Here is a 15,000-nt window from a genome sequence, read left to right as displayed (position 1 = left end):
AATATCATCTCATTCGCTTCATAAATAAGATAGTTACAAAGGTTTTAGTATTATCCAATCAAAATGAAGCGCACGTGCATGCGCGTGCAAATTGGTAATTTTGACCATGCAAATCAGTTAAGGGTCTCAATATCTACCTATGATATGAATTTCAAGCCATTTCAATGAACAACAAAAAAGTTAGACTGATTCCAAAGTTAGCGTACAATTTTTGTAATGCGCGTGCACGCGCATGCGTGCGCACAAAATAACTATTATTTTTCATATGTACAAATGATATACTATCATCCTATTTAGGTTTTATATCGCTTCCTTCAATATTCTGATTTTCCATTTTTTGTACCAAAATTGCAATGCACGTGCGCTCGCGTGCATGCACGTGCAGACAAAATGACTATCACTATGCACATCTACAAACGCTATACTATCATCCTGGAAAGTTTCATATCGATCCCTTTTGTAGTTTCTGAGAACACTACCGGACAAAAAAGTACCGGAGAAAAAGAATAATAATAATAACTAGACACGATCTCGTTGCGAGCAACGAGTAGGTCTTCCGTCCGATTTGTTGATGCACTCGGAGTTAAAAAAAAAAAAAAAAAAAAAGACAAATGAGTCCCAATTTAGTTTCCGACTTTAAGACACTTTAGATATAATCAATTTTTCATATCATAAGCTTCTGAAGCAAAGTTGCGGTGAAATTCGTTTGAAATTCGACTCTCCAGGCGAGCCATAAGGCCCGCGGGCCTATTTCTTGATGTCATTTGTTAGCCCTCTATAGACTCAACAACTTTAGTTCTATATGTCTTTACAAAATATTTACCTGTAAAAAGTTATTGAGATCGACCGATATCGACAAAAAATCGACTCTACAGGCGAGCCATTAGGACCATAGGCCTATTTCTTGATATCAATCGATAGATCTCGATAAACTGAACAACTTTTGTTCAATATGTCCTTACAAAATATTTACCAGTTACAAGTTTTTGAAATCGACTGATATCGACAAAAATCGACTCTACAGGCGAGCCATGAGGCCCACAGACCCATTTTTTGATATTGATCGATAGGTTATGACACATTGAACAACATTTGTTCAATAATGCTTTTCAAAAAATATGTCGTTTTAAAGATATGAGGCGTCAAATATTTACGATTTTGGCCCTTAAAATCTCTAATTACGTAACATATGACCTACTTTTTGATTTGATAAGATCAAGCTCGTTGAGATGAACATTTCCGCTTCTACAACTTATTATAAAATATTAATAGTTTCTGAGATATTCTCAAAAACATTTGGACCCTTCTGAACCCCTAATTTAAAGGGCCAGCCCGTTTTGCTTGATATCGTAAGAAAGGCCTTGTCATTTTAAACATTTTTTGCTCAACTAGTATTTAGAAATTCTTTACCGTTCTCGAGTTATCTCTACAAGAAATATTTAGGGGCCAAACTGTAGCTCCCTAACGGGGCCACATAGGGAAAAAACGAAATGTACATATTGTTTAGATTATCATTCTGAACAACTTTTGTTCAATAATGCTTTTCAAAATATTTGTCGTTTTCAAGATATGAGGCGTCAATTATTTATGATTTTGGCCCTTAAAATCCCTTATTACGTAACATATGACCTACTTTTTGATTTGATAAGAACAAGCTCGTTTAGATGAACATTTCCGCTTCAATGACTTATTACAAAATATTAATAGTTTCTGAGATATTCTCATAAACCTTTGGACCCTTCTGGGCCCCTAATTTAAAGGGTCAGCCCCTTTTGCTTGATATCGTAAGAAAGATCATGACATTTCAAACATTTTTTGTTCAACAAGTATTTAGAAATTCTTTACCGTTCTCGAGTTATTTCTAGAAGTAATTTTTAGGGGCCAAACTGTAGCTCCCTAACGGGGCCACATAGGGTAAAAACGAAATATGCATATTGTTCAGATCATCATTCTGAACCAGTTTTGTTCTTTATTGCTTTTCAAAATATTTGTCGTTTTCGAGATACAAGGGGTAAAAAATTTATGGTTTTGGCCCTTAAAATCCCTTATTACGTAACATATGACCTAAATTTTTATATGAATAGATTTGGATTGTTGAGATGAACATTTTTTGTTCTTTGACTTATACCAAAATATTAACGATTTTTGAGATATTTGATCTAGACTTTGAGCCCTTCTAGATCCCTAATTTAAGGGGCTAGCCCCTAAATCTTGATATTTTCGAAAAAGATCTCGTAAATGTGCACAACTTTTGTTCTACATGTCTTAACAAAATATTTGCAAGAAAAAAGATATTGGAGATCAAAGGTCAAAAATCGCCGAAATCGGCGAAACATTTTGGCATCCATTTTTTCAGGTCCAGGCGAGCGTTTAGGCAAATCGCCTGCGGTAAAATCGAATCCCCCACAAATCTTCTAAAATGTTTACTCTATCTTGTGTAGAAATTTCAAGACTCTAGCTTCAAAACTAACGGAGGAGATGCGTGGACAACAAGGCCCTTCAAAAAGTCACTAAAAGAGAGATAACTCCTGACCGGAAGTGACGTCAAGCACGAAATTTTGCAAGCAAAGTCTCGTCACCAAAAGACATCTTTCCTGAAAATTTCGTGAAAATCGATCGAGAAATGGCTGAGAAAAACGCGTGTACTACCAAGGAAAATAATAATAATAATAATAATAATAATAACTAGACATGATCTCGTTGCGAGCAACGAGTAGGTCTTCCGTCCGATTTGTTGATGCACTCGGAGTTAAAAAAAAAAAAAAAAGACAAATGAGTCCCAATTTAGTTTCCGACTTTAAGACACTTTAGATATTATCAATTTTTCATATCATAAGCTTCTGAAGCAAAGTTGCGGTGAAATTCGTTTGAAATTCGACTCTCCAGGCGAGCCATAAGGCCCGCGGGCCTATTTCTTGATGTCATTTGTTAGCCCTCTATAGACTCAACAACTTTAGTTCTATATGTCTTTACAAAATATTTACCTGTAAAAAGTTATTGAGATCGACCGATATCGACAAAAAATCGACTCTACAGGCGAGCCATTAGGACCATAGGCCTATTTCTTGATATCAATCGATAGATCTCGATAAACTGAACAACTTTTGTTCAATATGTCCTTACAAAATATTTACCAGTTACAAGTTTTTGAAATCGACTGATATCGACAAAAATCGACTCTACAGGCGAGCCATGAGGCCCACAGACCCATTTTTTGATATTGATCGATAGGTTATGACACATTGAACAACTTTTGTTCAATAATGCTTTTCAAAAAATATGTCGTTTTAAAGATATGAGGCGTCAAATATTTACGATTTTGGCCCTTAAAATCTCTAATTACGTAACATATGACCTACTTTTTGATTTGATAAGATCAAGCTCGTTGAGATGAACATTTCCGCTTCTACAACTTATTATAAAATATTAATAGTTTCTGAGATATTCTCAAAAACATTTGGACCCTTCTGAACCCCTAATTTAAAGGGCCAGCCCGTTTTGCTTGATATCGTAAGAAAGGCCTTGTCATTTTAAACATTTTTTGCTCAACAAGTATTTAGAAATTCTTTACCGTTCTCGAATTATCTCTACAAGAAATATTTAGGGGCCAAACTGTAGCTCCCTAACGGGGCCACATAGGGAAAAAACGAAATGTACATATTGTTTAGATTATCATTCTGAACAACTTTTGTTCAATAATGCTTTTCAAAATATTTGTCGTTTTCAAGATATGAGGCGTCAATTATTTATGATTTTGGCCCTTAAAATCCCTTATTACGTAACATATGACCTACTTTTTGATTTGATAAGAACAAGCTCGTTTAGATGAACATTTCCGCTTCAATGACTTATTACAAAATATTAATAGTTTCTGAGATATTCTCATAAACCTTTGGACCCTTCTGGGCCCCTAATTTAAAGGGTCAGCCCCTTTTGCTTGATATCGTAAGAAAGGTCATGACATTTCAAACATTTTTTGTTCAACAAGTATTTAGAAATTCTTTACCGTTCTCGAGTTATTTCTAGAAGTAATTTTTAGGGGCCAAACTGTAGCTCCCTAACGGGGCCACATAGGGTAAAAACGAAATATGCATATTGTTCAGATCATCATTCTGAACCAGTTTTGTTCTTTATTGCTTTTCAAAATATTTGTCGTTTTCGAGATACAAGGGGTAAAAAATTTATGGTTTTGGCCCTTAAAATCCCTTATTACGTAACATATGACCTAAATTTTTATATGAATAGATTTGGATTGTAGAGATGAACATTTTTTGTTCTTTGACTTATACCAAAATATTAACGATTTTTGAGATATTTGATCTAGACTTTGAGCCCTTCTAGATCCCTAATTTAAGGGGCTAGCCCCTAAATCTTGATATTTTCGAAAAGATCTCGTAAATGTGCACAACTTTTGTTCTACATGTCTTAACAAAATATTTGCAAGAAAAAAGATATTGGAGATCAAAGGTCAAAAATCGCCGAAATCGGCGAAACATTTTGGCATCCATTTTTTCAGGTCCAGGCGAGCGTTTAGGCAAATCGCCTGCGGTAAAATCGAATCCCCCACAAATCTTCTAAAATGTTTACTCTATCTTGTGTAGAAATTTCAAGACTCTAGCTTCAAAACTAACGGAGGAGATGCGTGGACAACAAGGCCCTTCAAAAGGTCACTAAAAGAGAGATAACTCCTGACCGGAAGTGACGTCAAGCACGAAATTTTGCAAGCAAAGTCTCGTCACCAAACGAAATCTTTCCTGAAAATTTCGTGAAAATCGATCGAGAAATGGCTGAGAAAAACGCGTGTACTACCAAGGAAAATAATAATAATAATAATAATAATAATAATAATAAAAATAATAATAATGAAGAAGAAGAACGCGAACAATAATAGTAAGGTCTTCCGCAGGAGACGGAAGACCTTAATAATGAAGAAGAAGAACGCGAACAATAATAGTAAGGTCTTCCGCAGGAGACGGAAGACCTTAATAAGAAACAGAGTAAAAACAATATGTTCCCAAACTTTGTTTGGGGAACATAAAAATACTTGTGGCTCCATCATATCCCACGGGGGTAGGATAGGGCTACAATATGGGATCTAAATCATATCCCATGGGGGTAGGGTAGGGCCACAATATGGGATCTAAGTTTTACATGCGAATATATAGGGAAACTTTGATCTCTCAAAGTGAAATCATGATTCCAATTTTTTCCTTTTTTAAACTATTAAAAGCAAATTTACTCTCGAAGTTCTTGATCTCTGGAAGTGAAATTTGGATCCGGTAAAGCATATTGTATAGTTTTGGAATCTCGATCTCTTGAAGCGGTGGTACCATTTACACACCACTCAAGCGTATAATTATTACCGCTTGGACCCAACCTGGATCAGTAACAAAAGGCCCACAGGCCTTATCGGTCACCTGAATACTAGTGAAAAAGTATCACTACTCCCACAGGCCTTATCGGTCACCTGAATACTAGTGAAAAAGTATCAATACTTCCACAGGCCTTATCGCTCACCTGAATACTAGTGAACAAAATGTGTTTCTGAAACACAAATGCCCCAGATAATGGCCAATTCCAAAGACGGCCAAGGTCACAAGGACCAGTAGAAAGATCTTGTCACAAGAAACACTCATGTGCAATATGAAAGCTTTAATATTTACCATTTAGAAGCTATGACCAATGTCAATTTTTTTAAAAGTAGGTCAAATGCCAAGGTCAAAAGGTTAAGTACCCACGGAAAGGTCTTGCCACAAGGAATTTTCATGTGAAATATCAAAGCTCTAGCACTTACTGTTCAAAAGTTATTAGCAAGGTTAAAGTTTCAAACAGAATTACAGACAGGATAAAAACAATATGCCCTGATCTTTAATCTCGGTGGCATAAAAAGTATTGGTAACCCCACCCTCCAAAAGACAGAGTCCCAAAACTGCTACATATATACTGGATATGCTTGAAAATGGCCAAGTCCAGAGAAGATACACTTTAATTATATATGAAAATGGCTATAAGTCCAGAAAAGTTACATTTTACATGTAGTTATTCATGGAAATGGCTACGTCCAAACTTTTTTGTACCTCAAAGCCTAAGTATAATTAAGTTATATTATAATTTAGTAATAACTTTTTTCGGTATCGGATTTGCAGTTAAGGTCCTGGGGGTGCAACAGTCCTGAAATTCACAATTCATGTAACCTGGCGTTGTTCCAAAGATGCTTCATATCAAATTTGAAAAGAATTCACTTCACAGTGAAGTTAAAAATATTCAATTGTTTACACTTGATGACTGACAGTGACCGATTGCAATAGGTCACCTGAGTTTACTCTGGTGACCTAAAAACATTATACACAAAATAGACAAGACAATAAACTGAATGATTTTAGAGACAAAAGATTGAAAATTTTAACACAAATTAAAGCATGTACATTAAAAGATTTAAGAATCACACAGTATAACACAGGTATGGACTAATGTCGAGAAAAGGTGATGATGTATAAAAAAAATTCTCATATGATTGAATAATAATAAAGTTATTGAATGAAAAGCACTTTCACTATCTCTTCCTTGTTCTAGAGAAAGAAAACATAGACAACATTCCAATTAAACTTTTAGAGCAGCGCAGGAGAATTCTGGCTGCAATTCTCCTCTCCACATGATTTTTGCTGGAATAGCTCTAAACTGATGATTTGTTAATCAATGTGTACATACTTAGCTTCTGGTGTAAATCTGTCTGTTCCCCCGACCGGTTCGATGTCCACAAGGAAGCACTCCAGCGCTTGGAAGGGCAGGTGGAGGAACTGAGGATCTATGTTACGAATGGAGGTATCCAAAACAAACTCTTTGTTTCCAAAGTCCACATAAAACACCTTAAGGACAAAACAATATTGATCACAATCAGACTTATGATATAGGCTTAAGCTCAGGCTTTGAAGATTTGCTCAGAGAGAATAGGGCTCTTTTATATTCCAGTCAACCAAGCTGATAATGGTTTACAGTTGATTATAATCCGATTCTGACCTCTACTTTCCTGTCCCCCGAGCTGATGACGCGAGCTCTGCACCACTGCAGATCCACACTGTACCGTGCTACAACCATCTCACCGGGTGCGTAATCCACATAACTCCCCTCAAAATGCTTGCCACCATAAAACTCCCTACCAACAGAGCACCGAGCAATCCGGGTTTTATATTATACAGTCTGTAACTTGGATGTGTTTCATTACTGCATGTACTAATCAATTGATACATCTACAAACTGAATTAATGCTTACTGTAAGCTAGCCATCAGGTCCTCTAAAGTCTCCTGGTGAAAACTGCTGTAACCCTCTGTAATATCATCAAGGTACAAAGTAAATGTATATCTGTACCATCAAAAACTATGTTAATATGCTTCTGGCTTGACCCAACATAAAATCATCTGCTATCAGAACATAACTACCTTCTTTTTTGGCTGGTTCTAAAGAGGCAAGGGGCTCTTTCCCAAAAGGTAGGACTATGTAGAAGTGGGCGGGGTTTATGATGGTGGACACTTCGCAGGCGATCCAGGTCCCCGGGTCCGGTAGGCTGTCCTGGTGATACTCTTCCATCACATCCCCGTACACATAGTCTACATCCCCTGTCAGGGCACCTGTTGAAATAGTCATGTCTTCTGTATCCTTAGGCTAGTGTATTTGATCACATGATCTAGTTTTTTGAATCAGTAAGAGTTTTTAACAGCTGAACTATTCAACAGATGTCTCTCATACATCATTACTGTTGTAGAACTTTTTAAATTTGATATCCTACCTTCAGGTACGATGACATGGCGATATGGACACCTATCCCCTCGCCAACACTTATTCTTCTGGTAGTACTTGCAAATCTTCTTCTCATCCTGGACCTCTGTTTAACATACAGAAAACTTCAGTGTTTAATGTATAGAAAACTTCAGCTCATTACATGAAAATTTTATGGCTTGTTTATGTACCTTGTATAAAGCATAATATTTCTGCACATACTCTGAATCATTTTTACATCATTTTTTGGTGATTTTGTAATAGAATGATAAAAAGGGTGTTTTGTTTGCAAATAAGAGGTTTTAGAATCCCATTTGGCTTTGATTTGATGCATGCTAAAAATATCTATGAAAAATATGATGGGTTTTTGTTACTATCTTTTTAACAGTTACTAAAATCTTCAAGAAACTTGTTATTTGGAAAAAAGATAGTGTCAGTTTTGTTTGCAATTAAGTAAGGGATTTTAAAGTCCAAATTGGCTGTGATTTGATGCATGATTTGAATATGTTCTTTGCATTCCAGGTCTCATTTAACAGGAAGATTCTTCCAGTATCTAGCATGCCTGGAGTAGACAAGTTTCCTGTGCATAATGTCTGAATCAAAGTCACTGCTTATATTGCTGTGTGTTTACAAATTTTAACACATGCATATAGGTAAAAGATGCAAATACTGCTAATACAGATACACAAACAGTATGTACATCAATGTCTCAAAATTTTCAATCTTGATTTGTAATACAGCAGACACCTCTACCGTACGTGTGAATGGAAAACACAAAATTAACATCTGGCATATATCAAAGTATCGCTTCAACATTATTTCAATGGCTTATATATTCTTCTGTAAAGCAGTCTGTTGACATGACAACATTCTATATGCAGGTTAGGGATGTGTGATTTTTACTGGTGTATCGATTTATCGTGATACTTTGTCCCACGATACACATCATGATATGGCAATGAAAAAAACAGGGGTTTTTTGACATGTAAATTCCTGAAAAATTACGTTTATGCATTAAGATTTTAAATAAACTGTTACAGGAAGTAACAAAATAAATAACAAGATGGCGTCTGAATATGGTTAAACACAGAGGAATCGTTATATTTCTAGTCACAGTAGGTAGCGAGTCATTGGATTATAAATTGATCTGATTTTTTGGTCATTTGTTTTCTTACAGTTACTTAAAGAAAATACATTTTCTATAAGTTTATACTTATGGATGCAGACCCTGTTAAATATTGCATGGTATCCACATGTAGTATCCACTTGTGAGAATATTCCGTAATTTCAACCTCAAGGTGTTGGTCCCCAGTTTTGAACTTTGTAAAGAAAATGTTTAAAGTAAACAGAATTTGGCTTCTTTTGCACTTTACTAAAAAAGCAGTAATAGAAATAACAGAGAATTGAGTAAAACAGAATGTATAAAAAATATCGCAATATTATCATGATATTGTGAAAAAAATTTGTGATATATATCTATACTAGAGGAAAAAAGAAACTGCATTATTTAATATATCAAAAAAATAATAAAAATAACAATGAACAAATTTTATTTTTTGTAATACTAGTCTGTTAACAAATGTATTCGTTACAACATTTCATAATCCATTTATGTTAACGTCGAATAACGTCAATTTCAGCACACTCGAAAGACACTGGTATTCGAACTTGAATTAACGAAGTTAATAACGCGTGTGACCACCATTTGCATTCGTGCATACTTGACAACGGCGCCTCATTGATGCCACTAAAGTGTTCAGAAATACTTGAGGGATGTTGTTCCAGATGTTGGTTAAAGCCTGGCCTAAATCAGCCAATGTCACTAGCTGATTTGGTAAACGGCGTAGACGTCGTTCCATTTCATCCCAGACGTGCTCGATCGGCAATAAATCGGGGGAAACAGCTGGTCAAGGCAAGACATTGATATTCTGTTGAACAAAAAAGTCCCTGACTACACATGCAACATGTGGCCTTGCGTTGTCTTACTGTAGAGTGATGTGATTTTGCTGTCTCTGTATGAAGGGTATCACATTTCGTCTTGATAGTGTACGCCAGTGAGATGTCCATTGACAATTTGTAGAGGGGTCCTTCCACGTGCTGTTATTCCACTCCACACCATAATGCTACCTCCACCGAATTGTCAGCGTTGCACAACACAAGCGTCCTGGTACCGCTCCCCAACGCGACGATACACTGTACAACGGCCGTCACTTCTATCCAAATGAAATCTGGATTCATCAGTGAACAGAATATTGGCAAGTCCTGTACTCTGAATCACAGATGTCATCTGCACCACGCTAGTCTAGCGATACGATGACACTGAAGCAATATTGGGCGCACCGTTGGATGTCTTGGTCTGATGTTGTGCTCGCGCAGACGATTATGCACAGTTCTTGGACTGATTGGTCGAAGTCCAGGAATGCTACGAGCAGTCAAACTTGCTGTCTGCAACGATTTATCAGGTGCACAAGTCTAATGTGGTTGTCCTGTCAACGCGACGTCACACGAGGACGCCCAGAACGTGGTCGATCCTGAGTGTTACCAGATTGTTGGAAATGTCTCCAAAATGACTGGATGGTGTTCTGATGAACTCCAAAGTGTCTTACTATGATATTTTGTACCATTCCATCTTGAAGCATCCCAACAGCACGATTACGTTGGTTTTCGCCGAGTCGTGGCATGACAGAAGGGTAATTTTTTTCCGAAACTTAAGTGCTTTCCTTAACAAATAGTGTCCAAATAAATCTTTTACACTTCTTACTCTAAACAGTATTGGCCAGTAAAACTCGTGCGTACGAACACTTCAATAAACAAAATGTGTTCACTATTACCATGAAAAAGTCCATGCATCTGAGTCGGGTAATATCCGACATTGTTCAAAAACATCACCTTTATCGATTGTTTAGATTTTATAAATACATGTATAAACAATATATATAGAAAAATTAAACAGTTTCTTTTCTCCGCTAGTATATATTGCGATAAATTATTTTTGGCAATACCCATCCCTAATGCAGGTAAAACCAAGGATGTTGAAATTCTAAATTGTTTCAAGTGTACCTAAAACAAGTAAATCAAAGCCATGGATAAAAAACATGACAACATAATTTTTATTTTTATATAGAAATATTCCATTATCACCTACATATATGGTGTTTATATCTCTCAATTGATTTGATATGCAAGAGCCATTATTGTTCTGCATATGATCAGGCCTGCAGGTTATAAAACTTTTGAGTACAACTGTGAGCAAGCCCCAAAGTATACTCGAAAAATCTTGAGTATGACTACTCCATTTGAGTATGAGAATGATTTTATAAAATTTTTATAACCTTCACTTATGAGTGTGATTTAGAGCACAGAGCTTGAGTATGAAAACAAGCTCAAAAAAGTTATAATCTCCAAGTCAGTTTTTGAATTAAGGCAGGCTACTGACAAACAAGTAAGATCTGAATCAGCCTGTCTGGTTACAGGGACCTGGTTAAAGTCCCTGTAACCAAGACAGGACTTATGGAGAGAGGTTTGACATGGCGGCAGCGACACTCTGGAACGGTCTGCCATGTGGACTTAGAAATGTGATTGATTGTATCTTGCTTAACGTCTCGCTCGAGAATTTTTCACTCATATGGAGACGTCACCAAGACCGGTGAAAGGCTTCAAATTTAGGCCTATGCTCGGCGCTTAAGGCCATTGAGCAGTGAGGGTTCTTTAGCGTGCCACAACTACTGTGACACGGGTCTTCCGTTTTTAAGGTCATCTCCAAGGACCCGTGACATTCACACCTGATGCCGAGCATTTGGCGATGGAACTGTCACTTCCTGTTTTAACGACTTAGGTTTGTCGCGGCCGGGATTCGAACCCTGGCCTTCCGCATGCGGGGCGAACGCTCTAACCTCTCGGCCACCGCGTCGGTGGAATGTGAAGAAACTCGACTGTTTAAAGACCCACCTATTTCGTCCTGCTTTTAATGTGATACTGTTCTTTATGTGTATTTATTACTTTTCCCTAGAACATTTATGCCAATAGTGTTTTAGCTTTTGACTTAACATTTTAGAGTACTTTTTAGACACTTAGCATTGTACTATCGATCTTAATAATAATGTTTTATTTTGATAACTTTATAAATGTAAGATTTGATGTCATACTATCATTTAATTCCATTTGTTTTTTTTTTTTTATTATTATTGCTTTCCTCACCGCTATCCTTGTAAAGCGCCCTAGAGCAATTTGTTTTATATAATGTGCTATATAAATTTAATTCATTATTATTATGTTACTGGGATTTCAACAGTCTCGTTTAGAGTCAGCATTTCGCAAATTCTATGGTCATTATAATGATCTAGTTTGCCAATACAACCTATCATTGGGTCAAATGTTGTATGCCGTGTTTCATACTGTTTTTAGGCTGTTCTTGGCAAACCGATTTTGACTACTGATTACTCCGTTTACCTGATCGAAATATTGGGCTTACGGTGGGTGTGATCGGTTGACAGGGAATGCTTACTCCTCCTAAACACCCGATCCCACCTCTGGTATATCCAGGGGTCTGTGTTTGCCCAACTCTCTATTTTGTATTCATTATAGGAGTTAAGAGATTGATCACTGTTCAATATCTTCACCTTTCATGTGGTTCAATATTGCATACTTTAACTTCCTAGCCATAAAAAAACATTGTAATAGGCATTCATAAAAAAAGACCCCCATGCAGGTACTTGCAAAAAGTAGAAAATGCCAGCATTTCTTTCCAACATGATGTGCAACATCACTGGGTTACAATGCTATACATGTACTTAGTTTAGCAAGTTAATAGCCTTTGGCAGTGAAACAAGAACATTAATTCATGCTGGCTCTAAAAATTCCCTATTCATTATCAAAGACAGAAGATGCACTTAATCATGATTACATCACATAGTGCATTAGCTTAGAGCAGAATTTTAAATACGCTTCACTAAGTGCACATACAGTACCAGCCATACAGTTACGCAAGGTGCTTAAAATGTAGTTAATGTCAATCATGGCTACCTGCTGTATAATTCAATGTCTACATAACTGTTGTACCAGCTTCCACTGAGGCCATCTTAATATTAGTGCATAATGTAGTCATCTTAGCGCTGATTAACACCCAAAGAGGACATCTAAATACTTACTAATGTGGTTACCTCAGCCCTGATTAACACCCAAAGAGGACATCTAAATACTAACTAATGTGGTTACCTCAGCCCTGATTAACACCCAAAGATGACATCTAAATACTTACTAATGTGGTTACCTCAGCCCTGATTAACACCCAAAGAAGACATCTAAATACTAACTAATGTGGTCACCTCAGCCCTGATTAAAACCCAAAGAGGACATCTAAATACTAATTAATGTGGTTACCTCAGCCCTGATTAATACCCAAAGAGGATATCTAAATACTAACTAATGTGGTCACCTCAGCCCTGATTGACACCCAAAGAAGACATCTAAATACTTTCTAATGTGGTCACCTCAGCTCTGATTAATACCCAAAGAGGACATCTAAATACTTACTAATGCCCACTGTTGCCACTCCAGCATCATCCACATCTACTTTGTAGGAATTCCTGACATCCATGAAATCCTCTAGCATTGGGTTCCAGTCTTTCAAACCTTCAGGGGAAGTAACTGAAAGCAAACCAAACTACATGTAACAGAGTAAATAACCTACAAGCAGTTTCTAGTATACTCTATATACAGTAGGTCGTTTTGGCATTAGAAATATTTGGCAGATTTTTCTCCTGACATTTTATGTTGTTGCTTTTTTTCTCTTGGCAAATTTTTGTCATCCTGGCCATCAAAAAAGCCAATAGTAGTTTTGAAATCCAAGTTCAACTTCTGTCAAATAAAAAATCTATTAGACATTATTTTTTTCAAACAATGTATCCTATGTCATATATAATACATACATTCTGAGAGTATTGCAAGATAATTTCAGTTTGGTATCTTACATCAATCTCTTAGTCTCTACTTCATCCGAAGAAGCTTGTTAACACATTTCTGTCCAGCTGCTGATGAAAAGATTTTCTTTATTTATGGTGCCTATTTTCCCCCAGTGACGACTATCCTCAGTGGGTTTTTCCCTTTCAATATGGTCAATGATGAATATAATTGCTACGTTATCTGGTCATATAGAAAGCTTTGATTGGCTAAATCCAACAGAAATCTATCACTTTTAAAGATAAGGATTAATCAAACATGAGCTCTGCAACGCATATCCCCTCGCAAAGAGTGTCTAAAAGCTTTTTCTATGAAGTCCTATAGTGACCTTGACCTTTTGACCCCACAATCATAGGGTTATCCCTCTTTTGATAACAAAGCTACTTATGAAGTATCATTTCAATTGAGCAAAAAAAATGTGGCTTGTAGGGTGTCTACAAGCTCAGTGTTACACACACACACACACACTAACCCACACATGCAGAATCCTGTGTCTATGCAGAATCCTGTGAATTGTAGGGTGTCTACAAGCTCAGTGTTAAACACACACACAAACCCACACATGCAGAATCCTGTGAATTGCAATAGCATACAATGTAATTAAGGTTTGCAAGTCTTTCTGTGTGTATTCTTGGTTTACATGCTTTAAAGATACACATGAACAAAGGATTTTGTGATGTGTGGTACTAATCGACTTGCTGACATTGATTAAATGTATATATACAATTTTAAGCAGTATTTTGTTGATGTTAAAAACCAGACCGTGCATTTTGTCAGTATAATAAACCACAAAAATCGCTAAAACGCATCAAAGATGCATATGGCCGAGTTTCAGTTTGGAAAATTATGCACGCTTGCATTCACGAAGTAAAAACATACACGTATTTAATATAGTTTATAAATATGAAGCTTTGAATGGCCGCATTAGGTATTTAGTGTGATAATGACCTTGACCTTTGGATTTCAAAAGCAACATGAATCTTGAATGTCATCAGGATTTGAAGTCTGATAAACATGCACCAGCAAGTACATGTATAAAAGTTAGAGGCAAGCTCAAATCTACAGTATATAGTGAAAAAGAGACCTTGACCTTTTGACCTCAAAATAAATAGGAACCTTCCTCTTTTGGATGTGATCAAAATATGCAAGTCTGACAAAGACGCACAAGTAGTATGAAAGTTAGAGACCAGACAAGCTCAAATCTATGGCATTTAGTGACAAAGTGACCTTGACCTTTTGGATGTGATCATGTTATGTAAGTTTCACAA

General features: G+C 36.5%; 1 protein-coding gene across 1 annotated transcript in view; it reads right to left on the bottom strand.

Moving 5' to 3' along the window:
- The window catches only part of LOC125645948 (uncharacterized), a 61,477-nt gene that overhangs the window by 3,778 nt on the left and 42,699 nt on the right, over window positions 1-15,000 (bottom strand). Inside the window, exons 13-18 of the mRNA XM_048871969.2 lie at window positions 13,307-13,420; window positions 7,785-7,880; window positions 7,438-7,626; window positions 7,271-7,325; window positions 7,018-7,153; window positions 6,709-6,866 (exon numbers count right to left, since the gene is read on the bottom strand). Of these exons, the coding sequence (XP_048727926.2) occupies window positions 6,709-6,866; window positions 7,018-7,153; window positions 7,271-7,325; window positions 7,438-7,626; window positions 7,785-7,880; window positions 13,307-13,420 (748 nt within the window). The remainder of the gene's footprint in view (window positions 1-6,708; window positions 6,867-7,017; window positions 7,154-7,270; window positions 7,326-7,437; window positions 7,627-7,784; window positions 7,881-13,306; window positions 13,421-15,000) is intronic.

Source organism: Ostrea edulis, chromosome 6, assembly GCF_947568905.1.
Source record: "Ostrea edulis chromosome 6, xbOstEdul1.1, whole genome shotgun sequence".
Taxonomy (NCBI): domain Eukaryota; kingdom Metazoa; phylum Mollusca; class Bivalvia; order Ostreida; family Ostreidae; genus Ostrea; species Ostrea edulis.
This window is presented reverse-complemented; position numbering and strand designations above follow the sequence as displayed.